We start from the raw sequence: 24,927 nt of genomic DNA, 5'->3' as shown, positions 1-24,927 counted from the left end.
ATTTCCATGGGAACAAAAGTAGGTGTAAGTGAGAACTCTTGCTTTCTCAACAAAGCTTGTTGCAGTCTTTGTTTCTCTATCCATGCTGTTGAAACCTTTAAACCTAAACTCTCTCTCTGTCTCTCTCCATGGTGCTGAAACACTTAAACACCAAGCTCCGGAAATCTCTCATTCTCCAGGGTACTCTATAGTGAGTAGTGATGCCATGTCTTACCACTGACAGGTCCTGTATTGCAAATAAGCATGCCAATTGTGAGAATTGTGAAAGCTTGAAGTGGAAGTCACTTTCTACTGAAATGTATTTAGATAAGCCACTTTACAGCAATGTAATACACTAGTTATGATTTAAACAGTAATGTTTATAATACTTAAGAAGTTATCAGTTACCAAATATCTAATTGAGTTTCACCTATTTTTATGAATGAGTTACTAGAGAGTATGCTTTAAAATAATGAACAGTCCGGTAACCACTGTTTTTTTAATTGCATTTGATACCACCCACATTTTGATTTTTCCTAGTGAATCCTAGTTTCTTACAGTCAACATTGATAGTCGTTATATTTGACAATCAAGTAGCAGGAGAATTATAACAAGTCATACAGTAGGAACAGGTCATAGTACAATCCTATTAACCATGGCAATTGAACTATTAGTTGGGGAATTGAAACTTCTTAGTGACAGATCATATATTAACTAGCCAGTTACTGGCTAGTTAATATTTTAAAAATTATGACTTGGGAAAATTGTAAAATTAGTATGTGAACCAAAATTAGTTTTTTAGCAAACAATTAGAGCACTAGTTGATAAAGCTTCTTATCTAATCTTGCTGTACTATATAATAGTAGTACAGCAAGATTAGATAAGAAGCTTCATCAATCTCCAATAGAGAAACGCATTTGCCACCAAATCAACTCCTAGACAACTAAAAGGGCACTCAGAGAGGGCAGATCTCTGCCATGGCCAATATAATTTGTGTATCCACACCGTGATTCAGGATCCACTCCAAAGTTTAATGGGGACTTCCTAGGCCCATGCTACACCCTTTCACCAACTTTCATAAAAACCTGGCCAGTAGTTTTTTCCATAATCCTGCTGACAGACAAACAAACCAACAAACTGACCCAAATCAAAAACAGCAAACAACAAACAATATAGACATTACATTCGGTGTACACAACAAACAAATAACATCATAAAGAGAGATTTGAGACACGATTAATTGCTAAACAAAGGGGCTACATCTAAAGACCACATCTAAAAGTGTTCATAAAAAAATCTGACCACTGCTAGAACAAAAGACCTTCTGAGTCATTCAGTAGAAATATGAGACATCCTTCATCTCTTTACTGAATGAGCTTCTGTATCTGTTTAAAACGCTGTGTAAAATACAGAACCATTTTTAACTACTAGTAAAGTCAATGGTTGCTAGTTTTTGGCAGTGTAGTAACCAGTGACTGGCTAAAGAAATAAGTAGTAGTTTAGTTTATTTTAGCTCTTATTTTTAGGGAACAGATGACAGCTTTCCTCTTCTGGCGTCTTTCTTCACCTCTTGTCGCACTGGTCCCTACTGTACATGACTTACACTGGAGGCTATTGACCTTTAACTAGGCTAATTAGAATTGACTGTAGTTGAGAGAGAAGGCAAGAGAAACAGATGGACAAATGGAGAGAATGTCTCCTGCCCTCACTCTATCTCTCTCTATACATAATTGCATATGTATAGTGTACACACTGTACTCATGACAAAACAGTGTTACAGTACACAGACAGTCTTCTGTAATAGTACTTAGTTTACTTTAGTTTTAAATCCTCAGTAAGGCGCATCACAGCTAGAGAAAGTTTATTGAGTGCAGGTTTTCCAGGGGAAATCAGAGTGCTTGTTAGAGCAGAAAGTGCAGGGAGAAGGCAGAGGAAGTGAAGCGAAGAGAGGAAGGAAGAGGATGCAGGGGAGTATGAAGTACATAAAAAAGTGTCAGAAGAAAATACTGCTTTCTTCCTCCCAGGCCTTTAAATAAAAGGTTCTTTCTGGAAATTTGTTTTTTAAATTGTGGCGTCTGTTATTTTATCATAAGAAAGTGACCCTTTTGGTATGAGATGAGAAGAGACCGTAAGCGCATGCCAGGTTTTCCCTCATCAGTGTTTCATTTTATCTTGTAGCGTCTAGAAGTCAGTGTTGTCAGGCGCGTCATGCCCACATTGCATTTAGCTGCCATGTTGAGTGGCTCAGCTCTGACTGCTTGTCAATCTATGGCTCTTAGTGCCACATCTATGTATGTGAAGATAGAGTGAGGCAGACAGTGAGAATGAGCAAAAGGGACAGAGAGAATTAGATATTGTGTGAGAAATCCATTTTGTCCAAGCCTGTCTTAATTTGTTCATTCTCACTTCCTGTAGTTTGTAAATTGTCTCTATGATGTATCTTGTGTAGCCCCTGACACCCCTGTTGTCTGTCATACTTTTTTACTCTTAATGAATTTCCCACCTTTGAGTTTTAAATGATGAATATGTCTCACTCTTATATGGGTTGAATGTACAGGGGCTATCAGAAAAGAAACAGGATATTCTCTGGCATAAATCCTTAGCACTCCTGTACTTTGATACTTGATGCTTTTGGTATTCTTGTCATTGGCTGGGGGGAAAGCAAGCTTTTCAATTTCTTACTGGGCAGCTGTCAGAAGCCACTGCTCCTCTATTAGTGGGTATGCAAGTGCCAGGATTTGTCACAGTCAGGATAAAGCATTAATAAGTTACAAGCAAACACACTTTTAAAAAGTAATCTATCCTGCATTTGAAAAAAATGTCAGGCTGTACTTTTGATGTCTTATTTTCCGCCACAGAAAATAAGACATCAAAAGTTGTCATCAAAATTCAGTTGTGCCTCAAGATGCAGAGAATTACACACAGTATTTTCTTATCAATCTTGGGATTGATTATTTGATACAGGGGCATTAATTAGATAGTGGGACCCCAGAAACGGCTTCTCAAGAATGGACAAGTTGAATAGACATGACAGGTGGATGTAAACCTAAGTGTACTGGGAACTTCTAGATTAGAAAATATGCCATGACCCTTCAATTTTATTTTCACTCTTTGAAGTGTGTTATTTATGGTGAGAATGGACGCTGTCATGTCAGATTTATATTGAATTCAATGAATAGTGCCTGTCGGTCTTCAAGTTCAAAGAGCTTTTGAAACAGCCAGCTCTGTTTTCCTTGCCCCTCTCTGTCGAGTTATCTGACAGAGATGAGATGCAGTTTGAAAAGGACATGGTCAAGGACGACAGCACAAAGATGGGTTTCAGCAAACACTTTTACTATGCATTGTGCATGCTCTGGGGGCAGCTACTTAGTCATAATCTGACATACTGTATGCCCAAACCTTCTGGTGATAAGGTAACACGGTTGCCATGCGGCTGAGGATGCTGCAACAAGACAAAAAAGGCCACACAGTCACACCTCTAGTGTCTGATTTGTATGCTTTTATGACTAGGTTTGTGGCTGAGTGGGAAGGCCAAGTTAAAAAACAACAGACATCTAATGTATGAGAATGAGAGTAAGAATAACATTGTTATATTTTAATAATCTATTCAGAAAGGATCACTGACATAGTGCTTTGCTTAAGTTCTCTGAACAACATACTTTTATGATCGTTTAGATGATACCCTGTAAAAAATCTTTTAACAGGCTGACCGAGGTTAGTAACAGAATCAAGCAAGAATACCACTGACCATGTTTAATCCCAGGGGTGTGGAGTCTGGGCTGAACCGTCTGGGCTCTCTCTCTGTGTCCCTAGACCATTTATATTGGTCAAATTAAAGGAAGGTCTTCTCTTTGCACTACATGGCTCGGGAAATATGTTGTCTATTTATCTATCTTGATGCTCTCACTTTTTAGGTGGAGCAGAGTAAAGATACCCAGACACTTATGTTTACTTTCCTCACTACTTTGTCCATCTGTAATGCAACAAATGTGTTGCCATTGCAACAGTGTGGCTACATTGAAAACTAAGGCAGTGTATGTTTAATAATATGAATTTAAGCCATCCAAACCAACACCAAAAACTACTCCTACTACCGCTAATCCTAATCCTAATTGTAATGGTGTTACTAACACATTCTAAGTATTTGCATGCAAGACGCATAAACTCACATCATCAACACCATCATCCAGTCTTGAAATATAAGAAGTGAAAATGCAGTGTAGTAAACAAGCAAGCATAAATGAGCCAAATTAAATACACACTCTCTCACTGTCTCAGCTCTGCCTAGCATCTTGTTGGGGATAATTGCTTGTGAACTGAAGCCCAGACACATGCAAAGACTCTGCAAGCATCAATGCACATCTTAGCTCTTACTGAGTTTCTTTAAGTTAGTGGAAGTAACAGACTCATGCTGACTTTTAAAAGTTTGTGTGCACTGAGCAGAAATGAATCAACTGCTTGCTTTGCCCTTATGAAGAGTTCAGTGTATTTAATCTTAGCTGACTTGTGTTATATCCTCTCGATATAAATGATGCAATTAGATAAATGTTTTGTTTATGATTCAAACTTTAGGTTTCCTTGTTTAAAGGTCCCATAACATGGTGCTCTTTGGATGCTTTTATATAGACCTTAGTGGTCCCCTAATACTGTATCTGAAGTCTATTTCCCGGAATTTAGCCTTGGAGCAGAATTACAGCCACTAAAGCCAGTCCCACAATGAGCTTTCCTTAGGATGTACCATTTCTGTGTCTGTAGCTATTGAGGAGGAGAGAGGGGGGGCAAGGTGGATGTTGGGGATGTGGCCTTGACCAACTGCCACTTTGCTCGTTTGAAAGCCACGATGTCTCTCTTTCTAATGGGCAGGCCAAATTCTCTGGGTGGGCAAAGCAGAGAAAGGGGAGGTAACCTTGCTCCTTATGACCTCATAAGGAGCAAGATTCCAGATCGGCCCATCTGAGCTTTCATTTTCTCAAAGGCAGAGCAGGATACCCAGGGCTCGGTTTACACAAATTGCCATTTCTAGCCACTGGGGGACCATAGGCAGGCTGGGGGAACGCATATTAATGTTAAAAAACCTCATAAAGTGAAATTTTCATGTCATGGGACCTTTAAATAAACTGTGTGTGACACCATTGTGCTTCAGTGCTCTCGGCAATGTATAAAAATGGCACGAGTGAACCCTAAAACCTAGAGTGTGAGTATGTGTTTACATGGACAGTCCTGCATGACTGATTTTACAAAAAAAGAGGCACCCATGTGTCATCCATTTTGAGTGTTCTCTTTGTCCCTCAAGAGGTCACCAAAGCTGTCAGCTACTCGTCTTCCTTAGGGCCACTAAACACACGGCAGTCAATGTGCGTGAGTGTCTGAGTGTCTGTGTGTGTGTGTGTTTATTGGTGTAGGGCAGTTCAGGGTACGTTTAGCACTACGCAAATTGCAGCTGGGAGCAGTTTGGTCAGCTGTGATTAGCTGTAGAGAAGCTGAAACATTGAAGGTGACTACAGCGGCGCCGCTAATGCCTGTGAATGTCACTGAAACTAGGACACAACATTTTCTCTAAAATGTGTGTCTTTGCCTACGGAAAGTTTTTACTCAAAGACTTTCCGCATGAGAGGGATGTATTCTGTGGATGACACCCACACTGTCCCTTCACACACACACACACACACACACACACACACACACACACACACACACACACACACACACACACACACACACACACACACACACACACACACACACACACACACACACACACACACACACACACACACCTAATTGATATGTATTCTCAAGCCCAAGTAACAACTGCATTAATCTTTCTCTGCTTCAACAGGGGTGATTTACACTGCTGGTATCCTGGATTGTGAGACCAAAGACTCTTACTGGCTTACAGTCTATGCCACAGACAAAGGTGTTACACCCCTGTCAGCCTCTATTGAAGTCTTCATTCAGGTACCCACATTCTGCTGCATATATTCACATTGTACCATGCATGCATAATAGGCTTTATACAGAGGGTTTTTTCACTGAGAGATAAGCATAAACAAGACCAAACTACTACTTCACTTTGGTGCTGTTTTTAATTAAAAACTCATCAGGGGGACCTTATATTTATTTTTTGTAACTGCAAATTGCAAGCTGGGAATTTGGTCAAATAAAAACAGTTAATCTACATTGAATTATTATTGACCATCACACCAGCTTCTCAGTCATCACACTCATAACGCATGCATTTTAAAGTCTACAGTGGGGAATTGTATGATATTTAAAAATATAGTTTGGGTGGAGTATTCCATGCTTAATGCCACATTCATTCATCCATATGTTTGACCCAAATGGTTCAGTTTTATGTCCTCTCTGCTTTATATTTATTATATTAGGTTATACATTAAGCACTAATACAACATATAACTTCTGACATCTTCCTACCCCGAAATTATTACATTGTTTTAAAGGGTGCTTTCTTTGTCTGTATCTGTATTGACAATGTCTTACAGCCTATAAACATGTAACTGCAGGCTAGTTTTGACGCTTTTACTGCATATTTACTTTACTGGAGGGTTGCCTCCAAAGTAACAGTATGAAGCTAAACAACAATCCATGTGCTTCTCCCTAAAATGCTAATAGTGCTCAGTGCAGGGGATAAGTATAGCAAGTCTCCATCTGTGACCAAGAGATACACACCGGAGGGAATTCTCTGCTTCAGCTTCTATTTTATTTGGCACTAAGTAATCCACTGTCTAAACACTCAAATACACACATCACTGCTCCAACACTGCTCACTCTTTCGGGAAGAGTTCAGCAGTGTATAAAAAAACACAAACTGCCTTTTCCGGCATCGGGATATTCAGGTGTTGTATGACCGGGTGTTTTACTCCCAGCCTATTCATCACAGACAAAGATAGGCAGATTAATCAGGTGAAGGTGCTCCTCATTCACCAGCTGAACCATCTTGACTCTCTGTGCCTTGCAGCATACACTCAATCAACGCTCTGTTTGCCATAAATATTCTAGATCTATGCTGTAAGAAGTGAAATTAATTTGCAGTGCATTTAAAGTGTGACATCCATGACATTTTTTTCTGGTAAATACATTTCCATTTTGTGATTGATAACGGATCAACCCAGACCAAGTCCATGCTGCATTTCATGAGCTGTTGATTAACAAAGATACCAAACGCAGTATTACCATACATGCTGATTTCAAAGGTTATGTTTTATCAACACATCTATGGTCAATTGAGATCCAACTCAGATAAAAAAGACAGTTTGTCTCTCTCTCTTCCTCTTCTTTTTCCTCTGCCCTCTTTCTCTCTCAGGTAGAAGATGTCAATGACAATGCTCCCCTCACCTCGGATCCTATCTACCATCCAGTCGTCATAGAGAACTCTCCAAAGGATGTGTCAGTCATCCGTATCCAGGCGCAGGACCCTGACCTCACTGCAACTCCCAGTCGTCTGAGTTACCGCATCACTGCTGGCAACCCGCAGAATTTCTTCTCCATCAACACCAAAACAGGTGAGACTCTTTTGAATGAATAACATATCTTGTTAATATAATTGACAGTATAATGTGGTAGATGGTATAATGTGGTAGACGGCATCATTAGTAATATATCCTTATAAACAACAAATAATTACAACACTCTTTTGTGTTTATATGTTTACATGCCTCTGAAATGACTGACATTTGATTTCATCATGCACCTCCTACTCCACACTCATCTTATAAAAGGTTTTGGTTCCCACACAACAAATTAAAAGGATTTTTGTGCCCACACAGTCAAACATCTAGGACACTAATGAGCCCAGACATTCTTCACTACACTCTTGAACTGAATATTGCTTGCAGTCTTCTTAAGGGTTGAAAGCTGTTTGCAATGTACTTGAGGAAATAAGTGTAGTGTTTTTATTAAGCTAGTGTGTGGGTTAATATATTCTAGTCACAAAGAAGTTTACATTAATCAAAGCAATTTTTTTTTCCCATTACTTTTGTTGTCTGAAAGAGGGCCAAACTGCATATTTCTATGCATTGTGTGAGATATAATAACATTAATTAAAAACACGCTTAGTTATAAAAAGTGGAAGGGAAAACCAAAGCTGAAGTTTGCTAAGTTTTCAGGAGTATTATATTGGATTTAAAATGAATCATGGGCATCATATGGGTTCATCATAAGCCCTCTGCCATAGGATCAAGACAGGGTATTAAAAAGTCTGAGCTTGTGAAATAATGCTCAGACAGCCTGCGGTTGTATATTACCTCTTTTGAGCCTGCATGAGAAATTAAAGTCTGTGAGTGTTTAAAACACTTTTGTGCAGGAAGTTACATTTTGCACGCTGTTCCTGTCCTGACCAATTTAACTTTAATGTGCACATGTAGAAATACCTGTCTGTTTTTTGCAAGTTGTCTAATTGGTTGGTAAAATCTGCCTTCTGATTTACGTAATAATGAGTAGTTCTATTTTTGTCGAGTTGGATTGGGCTGTAAAGATGGGATCAGAAACTGTGAGTGTATTTTTAAGTACTCCACCAATTAAGCGTTACCCTGCTTAAACATTGTCCGACTTAAGATGGACAGTTTGAAACATTTCACATACAGAAGTACTCTCCAAGACCTATAAGCAGACTTTGAAGTGCACTTATTGGTGGAGTTACCCTTTACATTTTTTAAACGTTCTCAAAATGTTTTTGGAACCTCATATCTTTTCTACGCATCTGTGAATTTGATGTGTTTGCAAAATCATTTTTTAGACATTTACACTCTTGAATTGCTCATGCATTTCAACAGGCTCACAAAAAATGAGTTACAACTGCAGCCTGCGAGCTGATTATCATCCCACAACATAACGCCTGAACATAATTTAAAAACTGAATGAACTGAATCTTTAAGACCCTGTGTAAAAGACAGAAACCCTTTCAGGGCCTGTGCTGATCCCATACCTTTTACAGTCTTTGTGTACTATAAAAATATTTAAGAAATCTTTAATTTTTCAGTAATTCTGATTTATTAAAATTATATCTGTATGGATAACAAACATTATTAAAGCAAATAAATTCATACATGTTTCAGTTTGGGCTGCCAAATTTGAAGTCTAGGGAGGTCCCCATGCAGTCTCAGTACAAGATTTACTTGAAGCTTCCATTAAATAATTATTGGAGAGGTGATATGTTTTATTCAAATCTCAAGTAAAAACTAAGTCTTTGCGGTCTCTGCCCTAGATTAAGTTAGGATTGTTTCAGTAAATAACAAAAGGCAGCTGTTACAGAGACCTGTATTCTGATTCAAAGAAATGTCAATTTAGTAATCAAAAACGCATAGCCTCTATGTAACTTGCAGCATGTCAGTCATCAAGCTTACCGTAAGAGGAATTCCCTAATGGTGTGCTGTTGCAAGTTTGCTCTGTAAATCAAAGTGGGTATTTCCATTTCTCTTCCTCTATGAATATGCTTTTGTACATTACAGCATCATGGATGTATAATATTGACAATATGTAGGGAAGCGGACTGTACTCATCCAGGGTGAAAAGGCTAGTTATCGATCCCAATAGAGACACACTGGTCCTCACACATTCATCAATATGTAAACTGTAGCCAACACTTACTCTTTAGAATCCTTGAGAGTAATATATGATCCAGGTCATATATCTCTTAGCTGTAATGAGGAGTTACTGTCCCTGTGTTGCTGCATCCACCAGATGTGATTGAGTTGATTTTGTTTTTCAGCCGATTACAAGTACTATTTACACATCCAACTGCTGTGTATGATTTGTGTGTGTGTGTGTGTGTGTGTGTGAGAGAGAGAGAGTGATAGGGTGTGTGGGGCAAATCAATCAACTGATTAATTGGTTACAGCAGTGTGTTAGAGAGGGCAGCTCTATTACAATGAGTCGATGACGATGATGCCACCTCATGCATTATGAAACTCGCATGAGGGTGTGCATCCGCATGTGGTCCTGTCTTTGTGTGAGCCACAACATACACCTAACAGTTGTATAAAGATAATTTGTGTGTATGAGATATGTGTGTATATGTGTGGTTGTATCTGCGCTATGTTTGTGTGTCACAGGGGAGAGTTTTTAGCCATCTGAGCCCTGCTGTCTGCCTCTGTCAAAGACCCACAGTATTTTGTTATCTGTTACTCATTAATTTCATGCAAGGGAACTCATATCGATGACTATCTTGTTTACATTGTGATAAATGAACGTTCCCTGCCATACTGAGCAGTTGGTTTTTAATGTTTCATGCAGTCTTTTCTCTCAGAGGCCACACTTCTGGTTGACTTCCACCATCTTATTGAAGCCCAATAATTAACCTATGACAATTATGGATAGATTTTTGCTTGGGTGGATATACTATATTCTGCAGTTTTGGAGAGGCACAATCAGTCATTTGAAAACATAATTGCCATAATTTTCACAATAATGTGCATGACAGTCCCAGTAATGAGACATGCATTAGTTAGAGATGCATTCAATATGAATCACTGCTCACTGTTTATCCAGTCAAAAACGTTCCATGTACCAGAGTGATTTCATTGGATAGATGAATAAACAAAACCCAGCTGATTGATTTGTTTTCATGAAGTGCTGTAAAAAAAAACCTTGAAGTTTCAAATTGTTTTTCAAAACTAGGTTTGGGGTGGTTCAAAGTAATACATTTTTCAAGTTTACTCTGAAAGTGTCAATTTGATGGGGTTGAGGTACTGCAACAATTCCCAAAATGTATTGAAGCCAAACTATGAATGAGCTGTGTGCTGTTACAGCTTCCAGTGCTGTCTGTGTGCGTGAAGCCTACCTCCTTTGGGGATGAAAACAGAACAAATAAGCGTTGACACAGGGTGTTAGAAAGAGTGCTTCTTTTAAAAGCATGCATGTTTGTGAGTGCCGTCATGGATTCATGGTGGCTGTGTGACCTTTTGTGCAATCCTCTATTGGATTGTATTGGTTTTGTTGTACCAGGATATTAACAAATGCATGTTTGAGTCAATATTCATGATCAACAATAAAGAAAAGTATGAGTTTTGAAATCTCATATTTTTATTGTTGCTCCAGTTAGAAAATGTATGACAGTTATTCCCCGTATATGGCTAAAAAGTAGGCTATAAATTGATGTTACTGACAGCATTGTTTTGTGAACAATACTTTATTTGCTTCGGACAATATTTTATAGGAATAAGGGAGGAGACTTGAGATTTAAAACCGACTGGACATTACATAAATATTGTGTGTGGGTGGGGATTTCAAAATTATTTAATATATATTTTATATATTATATCTGCAGATGTGCCACACGCTGTAGCTCATTGAATTTTATCATAGTTGTTACTCGCGCTGTGTTCTGCTGAACAAGCCCCCCCCTCCAGTTTCTCTCCTACAGCTTGTGACCGCTGCTCTAGATTTACTCCTAATTTGCTTAATTGAAGTTAGCCTGCATAGCAAGCTCAAGGTGACACTGTGCATGTGTGCAAGACCGAGAGTTTGTGAGTGTGTGCGATGTGCACACCATGGTTTTAGTCTATGCATTGACTGCATGGGTATTTTATGCATCCAAAATAATCCTACTTCACTGCAATGCTTCATTACACTGAAACAAACATATTGTCACCATTCAAGCACATTCAATGTAATCATTCCACATAAAAATCCACACTGAATATATATGTATGTATGTGGATATTTGTGCATGTACCGATGTGTGTGTCTGGATGTCTTTATTTGCATGTGCTGCTCTTCCTTCATTCATCCTTGTGCAAACACTAAATGAAAATAAGAATGCTGCAAAAGACAGATGTATCTTTTATTTTGTAAAAAAAACAAAACAAACCAGAATGATAGTATTTTAGCTTTTATCAATGCTTTTTTTTCTGTGTATTTGTATTTGTGGGTTAGGATAAAATAGATCCAGGTTGTAACAAATGCGCCCACTTTTCTGTGTTTGGAAGCTCTCATGAGATGTGGAATAGCATACAAGGAAGGGCACACAATGTATTTATTTTTGAAACCAAAAGTCAGCTTACAATATTGTAAAACTGTCATATAATATGGCTGAATCTTCTTGTGGATTAATGCCTGAATTTTTAATCTCTGTTTCCCTGCTAGCCCAAATAATGTCTGGGGAACTTTCGATGTGTGTGTGTGTGTGTGTGTGTGTGTGTGTGTGTGTGTGTGTGTGTGTGTGTGTGTGTGTGTGTGTGTGTGTGTGTGTGTGTGTGTGTGTGTGTGTGTGTGTGTGTGTGTGTGTGTGTGTGTGTGTGTGTGTGTGTGTGTGTGTGTGTGTGTGTGTGTGTGTGTGCGTGTGTGTGGAGAAAAAAAATGTCAGAGGTAAAAATGGAGCTGTCATTGTCCGTGATCTGCAATGCAGCCAGCTAGCGTTTGTCAAACCATCTAACCATCATCGGAATAATCTAGTTCGATCAAAGCAATTATCAATAACCTCACTCGTTTCCCTCTGTACTGGTGGCATGTTGGCCAACTGAATGGCCCTCAGCTATACAGTGCCAAATGAAAATGCGCCAAATGCCGTTATCCCTGCCTTGGCTGCAGGCTATAGTTTTCCTGTGTGTATTTGAGTGTACACATGCATCATTTTTAAGTGGAAGATGTTCTAATTGGAAATTATTTTGGCTTTAAAAATTTTAATGTGATTGTAAACTTGTGAAGACAAATGATGAGCTTTTTATGAAGAGGCACCAACTCTAATCTCGTATCTTTATCATCCATCTGTGTTTGTGTAATCTAAAGTTGCTCTTTTATGACTTTTAGGGCTGATCACAACAACTGCAAGGAAACTGGACAGAGAACAACAGGCAGAGCACTTCTTAGAGGTACAGACTAACCTGAACAGTGTGGATTGGTTTATAGTATTATTATGTATCTGGCCCTGCCACCTGCCACAGCCCACTATTAACAGAGACTGGGTGGAGGACAACCCTGGCAGTCCCTCAAGGCTCCATAACATGTGATGAATGGCTGTAGTTTTGGGCCCCGGGTTTAGGAATTTCTAAATATAATCATTCATCATTGGTTATCTTCTCTACTCAGGATGGGGATAGGGAGGAGAGGAGTTGCTCTGCCCAGCATTTGATAAGCGCAGAAACTGGGCATACAGATAGCTCCGTGATTACCATTTCTGTTGCTCCTACTGCTCTGCATGCAGATGAACCTGATAATCAGAGATTCTCAACCTCAGAGACACCAACAAACTTCTACTTCCCCAGACTTTTCTTGCAACTTATTAAATGCTGTTGAATCTACAAGCACTTTGCCCTTCTGCAAAATGGAATTAAATAACCCACAGTTGACCCACAGTATTGCCGCTTGGTGTTTTGTTTCTGTATTGCCAATTGACTTGTCTAGACTCAATAAGTCTTTGAGCCACTTTGTTCAGCTCTAGAATGTAATAACAACCCCGCTTATGACAAAACACTACAAAATGAAAACAGCAAAAGTTGTAGAAGGACGCTGGCATCTAACAGCATCATATACTTGAGCAATCACAAAGGAGTTTAAAATTGGGGGCAGAGAAGTCTTTGTTGTTACATCATCCTGTCCTGTCCTGTCCTGAGATTTCAATAGGAATGCCAGTCCATGCATGCCACCCACTGCTCCGCCTGCCAGTCTTTGCTGCCTGTTTGTAATTAATAGTCTAGTGAGCAGTCAAGCTGGCAGCAGTGGTGTTCACCCTAATCTGATCCAATTGATCAGTTATCAGACCTGTGCCTCTGCCTCGAGGGGATCAATAATACAAAGAGATTTCCCATGAGGTCAGCCACACGTGGTCCTGCACTCCACAGTGACAGCCACACAGTGGGAGCAAAGATTTTGAATGTTAATTAATGTATGCAAATCCCACGCATACTGTATGACAAAACATGTTCAAGAGATAATGATGCATCTCTATGACGACCTGATATGTGTTTTTCTTTTTGTATGCATGCTCGTACACTTATATGTTTTCCTCAGGTAACAGTTGTAGACGGCCCAGTGACCACCCGCCAGTCTACTGTGTGGGTCATAGTTCACATCGAGGATGAGAACGACAACCCACCCACCTTTCCGGAGGTCACCTACCGCATCAGCTTGACCGAACGAGACCGCAACAAACGTGGCGAACAGGTTTACCGTGTCTTCGCTTATGACCGTGACCTTGGAGCCAATGGAAACATTTCCTACAGCATTGTTGATGGTAATGAGGATGAAAAGTTCAGTATTGACCCCAGGACTGCCATGGTGTCATCAAAGAAGATGGTGACAGCGGGAAGCTATGATATCCTCACTGTGAGTTTCTTTTTTTGGGCATTTTAGGCATTTAATGATAGGACAGCTGAAGAAGTGAAAGGGGAGAGAGAGGGGGAATGACATGCAGCAAAGGGCTGCAGGTTGGAATTGAATCTGGGTCCGCTGCATCGAGGTGTAAACCTCTACACATGGCCGCCCGCTCTACCAACTGAGCTATCTGGGTGCCCACTGTGAGTTTCATATACCAGTAGTTATGTATAGTATATAGTTTTGTTTTTATAATTGAGTTCTTATTTAAGTACTGTTTAGTCTAAATTAGGCTAGTAAAAAGCAGCACTCATTAGCAACATGGCAGACATGACAATAAATCTAGAGTTTGAATTACAGACTACAGATTGTCTTACTAGATATAAGACTGTTGCCTCTTCCAGGCACAGTGCTCCACACATGCACTTTGGGAGTGCTGCTTTGTCAATTCCTGTCTTGTTACAACTAAATTCATAGCCAGTTGGGGTTCCATTAGTTTATAGGGCTCTGCTTTCATGCAGTTGCAAAGTTGGCAGAGGCAAACACAGTCACATGGTTAATTTTTCATTGGGCAAAATCCCAGTAATTTGAGCTTGTTGGTTTTTGGTATTTCAATGGGCAATGAGCTCAAAAGTGCCAAGGTGGGTGGAGTGGCACAGCTGAAGTTGTGTTTATGTACATCAGTTGGCACAGAGTTTATGATACTCTGGCATGAAATGGCACCCCTTAAACACAAGCACAAATTGCCATTTTTGTGGCTTTATTTGTGTAACAAATGATCATGCTATGTATTCATCCTACTCTACCCATTTTTATATGCTGCAGACAACGTATTCTTCTCATGTGCCTGGTTCACTGATTAGTCGGTCACGCCCATGTACCCTTTGAGCCTGTGCTCAGTTTTTAAGTGAAAAAGAGCTCATGTGTGACATGAGTGTGACAACAAACACACCCATTTTCTCTCTTTCAATCTTGTTTCTCTATTCTCAGGGTAACATTGCTCTCTAAGCAAATATTAGTTTAAATAATGTATTTGGCTCACAGGCTCAGGTCTTAAATGAGCACCACTTATAACGCCATATTTTACAATTACGTCATATATACTGGGTTCCTTATGCTTTTCCAATTTAATGTGTGAAAAGCAGAGCAAGCTATTTGAAGTCAGGCATGGGACAGCCATCCCATTAAACTGTAATTGCTGAAATCAATTTTGAGGTTAGCAAAAATATTATTTATGGATGGGAGGTTGTCGCTGAGGTCGGTGTAAGTAAATGTAAGTGCCGTGTCTGAAGATGAGTATAGAGCCCATTCATATAGTTTTGACAATCCTTGACCAGAATTCTAATACATTCTCGATGTTTGCTTGCTCTGAATACATACATACTAACATACTGTACTTATCATCTTACAGAGAATCCACTTATTTATTTAGCCTTTGAAATCTTCTGTTTTTCCGTCTGGTTTATCATTGTTTCAGCATTTTGCTTAAATGTTTCCCAAATGCATGATTCATTGGCTCCTGCATGTGTCAGCTGGATATCTGCTTTTCTCAATATTGTTCCCTCTCTTAGATAAAAGCGGAGGACAGCGGTGATCCCCCATTATGGTCTACTGTCAAACTCCATGTAGAGTGGATTCGCAAACCTGTCCCCTCACCTGTACCCCTACTATTCACCCAGAGGTACTACAATTTCTCTATTTCGGAGACAGCTGCTGTATCTCAGCCGGTGGGAGTAGTCGCTGTCAGCCAGTCGAGCACACCTGTCTGGTTCAATATCATCGGTAAGCAAATGAATGTGCGATGATAAACTAACAGACCAGAAAATAATCAATATTCAAAATGTTCTTGTGCTGTCAAGTTAATTCAAATACATTCGTTCAGGGTTTACAGCCAGGCCACACTATCAACAACGAACTCAATGATTCTTGACATTTGTCATATTTAAATTGATTATAATTTATATATTAATAAAGGAAATGTGGTTTTATTCCAGAAGCCATCCGGTTTATGAACACTGGTCAGTTTACCTCTAATTGCCCCTTGAGGGATGATTAAAGGGTTTTAAATTGAATATCCATCTGCATGGCGGAGTATCATGATAAGGATTTTGAAAGATTTTTATTGCTACTGAACACAAAATAAAAAATAAAAAAATATCTGTAGAGACCCAGTTCTGTTACTAGGATGTTAATATGTAAATTATTTGATAATTAGTTGATTAGTTTATTATTCTGTTTTTATTCACACTCATCAAAGATACAGAAAATTGATGTTTTTTTTCCTGTTCCCCTCTTACTGTTGATATCAGAGTAATTGTGCAGGAAAGGCTCATTAATATTTTACTTTTTTTTCTTTTCAAAAAGTAAAAGCATGGTGATTATCTTTTCACTCAAACTTCAAGAGCTGGACTTGAATATCATCCCTGAATTAATCACAATTGCCATACTGTGCTGAAGTATTCTGATAAAAAAGTCCACTCACATTACTTAATAGCAGTTGGCTTTGCAGAGTGCTGTGTATACTGTGGATGATGCAGACCTTTGATCACAAGAATATCCTTGACTCCCTAAATATTCATAATCTGTTCTTTCTTTCTTTCTTTCTTTCTTTCTTTCTTTCTCTCTCTCTTACCGTTAAGGCGGAAGGCTCGCCAGAGAAACGTTCTACATTCCTCAGAATGCATGTGGAAGAAACTGCTCACTTGACACAGGTATGGTCAAACTTAATTTTGCAACACAACTTCGTCAAATGCCCCAGGTCTGGAGAAATTCAGAAATACAGCAAACAGTACTAGGACCTTGTTTAGCCAAAGACTGTATAGCCTGATCTGATTTTGAGAAAAAAAAGTACTCCACACAAACAGCACTAGTTTGTTATGTTTGCCCAGGCAGGACGAGTTCATTAGTTCAGCTGCTATGCTGCTACTTTGGAGAGTAAATGGGAATGGGGTCTAATTGTAGTGTTGCTACCTCAGAGAGACTTCACAAAATGGAAATCTATTGTAAATAATACCAGAGTATGTTGTGATGTTAAGGCCCTTCAAAATGAGTCCCCCTGGTGTTATTTCTGCTGTTACAGACAAACCCAACAAATTTTGTTACAATAGGGGGGAAAAAGTATTCTACTCTGTTTCACTGATATTATTGCAAACATTCTCTCACTTCTCCCAGAGATTAATTTCAGTATGTCTGTATAGTGTGACGTGTGATGTTCATGTGTGTTATAGCATTTAAATGGGCTCTTGTGTTGGTGGAATATGTCATACAAACAATACAGGGACCCACTCAAAAAAAATTAGTTATGGCTTATATGCTGACAGCAATTAAGGCTGATATTATATTAATATTGTATTTATTAATATATTATACTTTTATTCAAGAGGAAAACTAGGTGAGTTATGTCCATACATGTTTCAAAACTAAGTCCTAATGTATTGACTACTACCTGTACAATTTATTTTGCAGACATAGTGTACATATATATATATATACAGTATAACTACCTGTTCAGCTGTCTGTTTGTAAAAGACGCTACCAAAAATACTACAACTAACTCTGAAGACCCCCCTAGAAGCACCTCTAACATACAGGAATGAAACAAGATACTTCTCTTTATTTAGACACTACAGACTGTGATTTCTGTTTTTCTTAATGCTGTGAAATCGTAGTGTAATATTGACCAACTTCTCAACCTGGAAAAAAAGCGAATCCCTGTGGTTTGCTACGACTCAACACGCATCAGTTGTTCTGTGAAAAATGCCCAATCAGTATTCATATGCTGAGGAGAGCTCAAGCCCCCAGATATCTCGGGAGAGAAGCCGGAGTGAGACGAAGGATGGTACTGAATACCTAACACGTATCAATCCTCTCTCTGGCTCTAATCAAACATTAAGCCTCTAAACTGTACACTCACCGCCTGTGGAAAAGACCCGGCTGCAGTTTTTTGATCCCTGAGATGGGTTGTGTTTTGGAGTGATAAGAGAGATGTTTGTGTGGCTGTTAACAGCTCTCTGGCTACGAAGTGGTTCAGTGTTACATTGCATTGCGTTTCAGTTCATTTTATTTCACAGACCCTCCAGCTCCAGATGCAGGCACCTGGCCAAAACAATTACACAGTAATAACTTAGAGCACCTGAGTTTAGCACGCAACGTGAATAATAAATGACTGAAACTTTGTGTGAGCTGTGCGTGTGTGTGTTTGTGCGTGATTCCAGGAAGCTTTGACATGCAGTTTGACCTTCAAGTGGGGGTGGGAACTCTAGTTGTGGCCAAGCCCCTGGATGCAGAGGTGCAATCGGTGTACAACATGACTATACAGGTGACAGATGGGACCAACTTTGCCACAGCACAGGTACGCACACTTGTGATTTGTTATGCACTGGCACTGTCTCTTACACACTTCAGAACCACATCAAATTAAATTATTGTCACCTCTTCCTTGGGGAGCTGTTTACTCTCAGCTTTCCTCCTTCCTACGCTTGCACTACCAGAAATTATCTCTCGCTGACTGTGAAATGTGCTTTTTGTTGCTCTGTTTGGGATTTCCTATGCACCTGCTGTCTTGGCTGGCCTACTAGGTCTGCCTTGTAAGGAAAATCCTTGATATCAGTGGATTAATGGGATTAGCCTGTGCAAATAAAGGTCCCTCTTTGAAAACACCTGGTCCGGCTTGAACAAAATACCACAACTATAATTGCCTTGAGTACAGAGATTTAGTGTAAATACTCCTGGTACTCTATCTCCACCTTGCAAATGAACAATTCAAGATGTAACAAATACTCTATAACTGTATCAAACATGTTCAGTCACTAAATCTACACCAGGGCTTTCATTTTTAAGGATAATATCCTCAATCTGTATCTACCTCTGTGACTTTTTAAACTCTCCGTCTGTCTCTCTGTCTCTCAGGTTTTCATCCGAATACAAGACAGCAACGACAACCCTCCAGTCTTCTCACAACCAGCCTATGATGTCAGTGTCTCAGAGGACATACCAGTTGACATGGAGCTACTGCGAGTTAGAGCGTCGGACATGGACGAGCGAGCCCGTTTGAGCTTCTCCATCTATGGCAGTGTAGACCCAGTCAGTATGAGACTGTTCAGGGTCAATCCCGGTACGGGGGTTGTCTACATTGCAGACAGATTGGACTACGAGGCCAGAACACAACACATCCTCACTATTATGGTAAGAAGAGACATATGGAAGAAATAGATGAATGTGTTTCTGTGTGTGCTTGGTCAGCTGTTGCCATGCTGTGTGTGTGTGTGTGTGTGTGTGTGTGTGTGTGTGTGTGTGTTATTGTATGTGTGTACCTGTTCTGTCTTCCAAATGATGCTCCTCTATGCATCTGTGCCTGACTTACTTGATTTTAGTTGATTTTGTTCTTTAATCACCTCATACAACGCTATACATATTCATCTCTCATTTCACTCTAGGTCAAGGATCAGGAGTTTCCATTTAATCGTGACCTGGCTCGTATCCTGGTGGCGGTGGAGGACTCCAATGATAACATCCCCTACTTCACCAGCACCGTATATGATGCTGTGGCCTATGAGTCATCTCCTGTAGACACTTCTGTACTACAAGTTACAGCCTTAGATAAAGACAATGGGATTAACGGGCAACTCACTTATACTATAGAAGCAGGTGTGATGCTATCTGATTGTTATGTCTGTCTTTTCTTCTATTTTGAACAGTGGTTTAAACTGTGATTGGATTTGTAATGCTTTGTTTTAGTAGAACAAATTGGGATTAAAATTCTATTTTTAGTATTTACTAGTAATGCTGTCTGTAACCTTTCTGCTACTTTCAGGGAACACCGGTGGTGTGTTTGGCATTGATAATGCCACAGGCCTTATTTTCATTGCCAGGGACCTGGACCTCACCTCTGTGGGCTTTTACACCCTCACTGTGCGTGTCGCAGACAGTGGATTTCCTCCATTATTGGCCACAGCTTCAGCTCGCATCTCCTTGATACTTTCCGACTTCTCCCAACCCAAATTCTCTCAGAATGAGTACCAGGCTGAGGTAAAGAGAGAAATGGCTGACTAAAAGGATGGGTGCATGGGGGGGAGGTGTAGGAAGGGAGAGATAGATGGAATTAAGAGAAAGGCTGGAAGATGGTAGGGAGGGATGGATGGTAAATCTTAAATTGTGCACATAACTCACCAAAGTGCTTAAATTGTTATCACCAATGTGTTTGTATTTACAGATAATGGAGAACAGTACTATTGGAACACATGTCACAACCGTTAGTGCCCTCAGCCGCTCAGCACTCATTTATGATATAACCAGGGGCAACGATGAGCACTGCTTCTTTATCAACCATCATACTGGTGTAATCATCACACGCAGACTACTTGACTTTGAGGTTTGTTAATGCCTATGTTTGAACTAGAAGATGTATGCATTTATCAGCCAATTATCAGTGTTGACATCATCGTTTTAGAAGGAGTGCACATGGAGTGTTATAATGCCATTTTTAGTTATTGCATTTCTTTGTTTTGGCAGCAAACAACATCCTACTTTCTAGTGGTGCATGCACTGAGCATGGCAGGAGTGGAGGCCAGCACCACTGTCATTGTCCAGGTGGGGGACGTCAATGATAGCCCACCAGTCTTCCAACAAATCAGGTATCAGTGTTTGTCAAAAGATAAGAGCTTTTGCATTGACATGCTCCTCTGCTGTTTGCTGAGCCGTGTTGAGTCTTGACAACATCATTGTCTGGAGTGATTGGATTGTATAGCTTTCCTCTTTTACAGCAGTGTCCTCTTTTCACCTCAACAGGTATGTGGGCGCAATCAGTGAGGCTGCTCCAGTCAACAGTGTGGTCGTGGGAGAGGATGGTAACCCTTTGGTCATTCAGGCGACTGATAAGGACCGCAATCACAACGCCCTGTTGCTGTTCCAGATTATAGACGATACCGCTCGTATGTTTTTCAGCGTGGACTCTGGGACTGGATCGATTCGGTAGGTGACATGTAGAAACCCCACCAGGTTCAGCACTATTGAGGATACAAGTCACCTGCTTATAAATTGCTGTAATTTTAAATTGTAGAACAATTGCCAGTCTGGACTATGAGACCTTCCCCGAGTTCCTTTTCCGGGTTAATGTTAGAGACAGTGGTCAGCCTCCTCGGAGTGCTGACAGCCCTGCAGAGGTAGTTATAAGGGTAAGTAAATCAACTGTCACTGCCTCATAAACAATTCTTAACTCACTTAATCCCTGTATTTCATTTGTGGACATTATTTTCACTGTGTATATGGTGTTTTAGGTGATCAACATCAATGATTCCCCTCCAAAGTTGTCACAGGACACCTACGAGACAGTACTCCTCCTGCCAACCTACATGGGAGTCGAGGTCCTCAGGGTTGAGGCTTTTGACCCCGATATGACTTCTGACCTCACCCTGAACCCTGGCAAATCCATCACCCCTCAGCTGGTTTACTCTCTGGTTGACAGCAATGTGGAGTACTTCTCTGTGGAGCGCTACACCGGAGTTGTGACTGTCATCAATCAGAACCTCAGTAAAGACCGTTACCGCTTTAATGTGAAGGTAAGTGATTGGCCACAAGTGTTCAGTGGACATGAAACAATAGTAAAAATGTTATGTATCCTGTCACTAGCTTAGATAAACAGCATGCAGTTGGCTATCGACTGGCTTACATATATAATGATTTCCACAGGGAGGTCAAAGCACAGGGGCAGCTGCAGAAATGCCCATTCTGTAGTAATTCAGTATCCTGATGTAGAATACTTCAGCTAGTTGATGCAGGGTCTTCTGCCCAGACAGATGGGTGATCTCTAGTTCTCCATGCCCCAGGGTTGTTTTGTTACTTTTGCTGAGAAAGAAAAAGGACAATGCATGTCTTATTGAATACACATTAAAACCACATCATTACATTCTCTCCATTGGCCTAATGTGAGAATGCTTTCCCACTCAGCGCTGAGGGCCCAACAAGGCTCTCTTACCCTTCAGTATTTTTTTGTTTTTAAGGTATGGGATGGCCGTTTCTCCAGCATGGCGACGGTCACAGTGCTTGTCCGAGAAGCTCTTGACAGTGGCCTTCTCTTCACCTCCCCGGTCTACTCCGCCTCTATCCCAGAGAACAAACCGAATGTCACTATAGTGACTGTTGTCAACACAGTCGGCCACCGCCTCAATGAACCGCTGAAGTACACTCTGCTGAACCCCAGTGGACGCTTCACAATCCGGCCGACCTGCGGGGTGGTGCTCACCACTGGTGTGCCTTTTGACCGAGAGGAGAAGGAGAGTTACGAGCTGGTGGTGGAGGTCAGCAGGGAAGACGAGATACTGAGGGTGGCCAGGGTGACTGTACAAGTTCAGGTGGGTGTCTCTTTTTTAACTTTCTTTACACTGACTCCATTGGATTTTCTTAAGATAACCTTTCATTCTGTAGGTGGAGGATGTGAACGACAATGCTCCAGAGTTTGTGAATCTCCCCTACTACGCTGCAGTGCAGGTGGAAGCAGAGCCAGGATCTGCTATTTTCAGGGTCTCAGCTATCGACAAAGACTACGGTCTGAATGGGGAAGTGACCTACAGCCTTAAGGAGCAGCACAGAAACATTCAGGTGATTTGACAATTTTTTGCTCTTAAAAAGTTTTCTTACTTATATATGGGGGGGCTATTTATTTGAAAATCTATGGTTTTGTACATTTGTATGTACTCCCTATGTTATAAGTATTTATATATTCCATGCAGGTGAACCCTGTGACAGGAGAGCTGACCTTAAAGAGGGCCTTTGAGGCAGACTTATCCAACGCAGAGTACAAGGTGGTCCTTGTGGCCACTGACGGTGGCGCCCCCTCTCTGTCTAGTGAGGTGGAGTTGCCTGTTACTGTAGTAAATAAAGCCATGCCGGTGTTTGACAAGCCTTTCTATGGTGTCACCGTCAGAGAAGATGTGGCCGTCTCCACCTCTGTCTTGTGTATCAATGCCACCAGTCCTGAAGGCCAGAGTGTCATCTTCACCCTCACTGATGGAGACCCTTCCCTCCAGTTTGACATTGGCTTTGACACAGGAATCATCAGTGTGATTTACCAGTTAGACTACGAGACCACGCAATACTACCGGTTAACGGTGAAGGCTACAGATATACTGACTGGGGCAAAGTCTGAGGTCGATGTAGACATTGTCGTCCAGGATGTGAATGATAACCCGCCACTGTTTCAGAACACCTCATACTCCTCTGTGCTTGCAGAGAACTCCATGATCGGAACGACCGTGCTACAGGTGTGTGTCTTTGTTTATTGAGTAAGTCCAGTGTGTGTTCTTACTCAATACTTGTTTACATTTAAGACTCATTTCAGCAGTACTGTGGATGAATACTAGATGCCAAATCATTTATTCATGAGAGGATAGTGTGATATTTCCCTAGAAATTTCCCAGTGGAAGCTCTTGACCTTTAGTGGATAATAGACCAGCGCTGTTGTTTGCACAAGACAATTCTAAGACATCAACATTATTGAAATAATTGGTTTCTGTAACAATGTTTTAAGGTTTTAAGTCCTCAAAATAGCTTTCATGACCTTATTTGACTATATTATTGAATTCATCAAGAATCAGGAGGGCAGTCTAAGAATATTTGATCACATGAATGTTTATCATGCCTTAAAGTACACTTGGGCTTGCTGAGAGGTGTCCCAATATTGTTCACTACATAGGTCATGCATTGTAAATGCATATTGTGTGCCTCTGGCTTATCATCACTCAATAGCACTGATTATGTCTTTGCCTTGAACTCAAAATATACAATTTTTTGTACCTACATGAGCTTTTTGTTTGCAGTAAAGGGAGTAAAAATTATTTATGAAAGCAATTTTATGTTGTTACTGCAATTCAAAACAGTTGATCAAACCAAGAGTACAAGTGTTTTGCATCTTCTACCTCAACATGAATATCACACAATTGAAATTCTTTTCACTCAATCATGTTTTTTCTAACCTGACAATGGTTGAGCGTACAGTATGAATGTGCTTTAGTTTTCAACGCACTTGTACAAAATGATATTGGCTTATGCTCAAAACTGTTTTGATGTGGTTTTAGATGCAGTATCACAGTGAAACCCACAACTTTATTTACTTTTTTCATTTGGCCTCAGTGTACATGCTACAGTAGCTATAGAGTATGCCAGGGTAAACAAATCAGACCATATCTTGAATAATGCATAAGGCAGTGCAAAGTTTAATGTTACTCTACCTGTAGGTGTTTGCCCAGGACCAAGATTCGGAGAAGAACGCCGTGGTGAGTTACCAGATCCTATCTGACATTTACAACAGCACCGACTTCTTCCACATTGACAGTAACAGCGGATTGATATTCATGGCACGCCTGCTCGACTATGAGCTCATCCAACGCTACAACTTCATTGTCAGAGCGATGGACAGTGGAGACCCTGCCCTCAGCAGTGATGTTAGTGTCACTGTGATTGTTACTGACACAAACGACAACCCACCTAATTTCAGCCAAGCACTGTATGAGGCCTTTGTCAGCGAGCTGGCTCCCCCAGGGCACTTTGTGACTTGTGTCCAGGCGTCGGATGCTGACATCTGTGATGCTCAGAGGCTGAGGTAAAAGATGTTTTATCAAGTTGTTCAGTTCATTATGTTTAGAAAAGCACATTTCTTATAGGCAATCTTGTTTTTGTGTTTCGGTC

General features: G+C 40.4%; 1 protein-coding gene across 1 annotated transcript in view; it reads left to right on the top strand.

Annotated features, from left to right (window-relative positions):
- Positions 1 to 24,927, top strand: part of fat3b (FAT atypical cadherin 3b) — a 68,166-nt gene that overhangs the window by 6,831 nt on the left and 36,408 nt on the right. The window contains exons 5-22 of the mRNA XM_028594710.1: positions 5,819 to 5,937; positions 7,304 to 7,502; positions 12,745 to 12,806; positions 13,945 to 14,259; positions 15,819 to 16,029; positions 18,462 to 18,598; positions 19,156 to 19,431; positions 19,683 to 19,893; positions 20,060 to 20,274; positions 20,459 to 20,617; positions 20,758 to 20,879; positions 21,034 to 21,216; positions 21,305 to 21,419; positions 21,522 to 21,803; positions 22,245 to 22,595; positions 22,669 to 22,842; positions 22,974 to 23,504; positions 24,477 to 24,841. Of these exons, the coding sequence (XP_028450511.1) occupies positions 5,819 to 5,937; positions 7,304 to 7,502; positions 12,745 to 12,806; positions 13,945 to 14,259; positions 15,819 to 16,029; positions 18,462 to 18,598; positions 19,156 to 19,431; positions 19,683 to 19,893; positions 20,060 to 20,274; positions 20,459 to 20,617; positions 20,758 to 20,879; positions 21,034 to 21,216; positions 21,305 to 21,419; positions 21,522 to 21,803; positions 22,245 to 22,595; positions 22,669 to 22,842; positions 22,974 to 23,504; positions 24,477 to 24,841 (4,027 nt within the window). The remainder of the gene's footprint in view (positions 1 to 5,818; positions 5,938 to 7,303; positions 7,503 to 12,744; positions 12,807 to 13,944; positions 14,260 to 15,818; positions 16,030 to 18,461; positions 18,599 to 19,155; positions 19,432 to 19,682; positions 19,894 to 20,059; positions 20,275 to 20,458; positions 20,618 to 20,757; positions 20,880 to 21,033; positions 21,217 to 21,304; positions 21,420 to 21,521; positions 21,804 to 22,244; positions 22,596 to 22,668; positions 22,843 to 22,973; positions 23,505 to 24,476; positions 24,842 to 24,927) is intronic.

Source organism: Perca flavescens, chromosome 13 (genome assembly GCF_004354835.1).
Source record: "Perca flavescens isolate YP-PL-M2 chromosome 13, PFLA_1.0, whole genome shotgun sequence".
Taxonomy (NCBI): domain Eukaryota; kingdom Metazoa; phylum Chordata; class Actinopteri; order Perciformes; family Percidae; genus Perca; species Perca flavescens.
The sequence above is the reverse complement of the archived record's forward strand: the minus strand, read 5'-3'. Positions and strand labels throughout refer to the sequence as shown.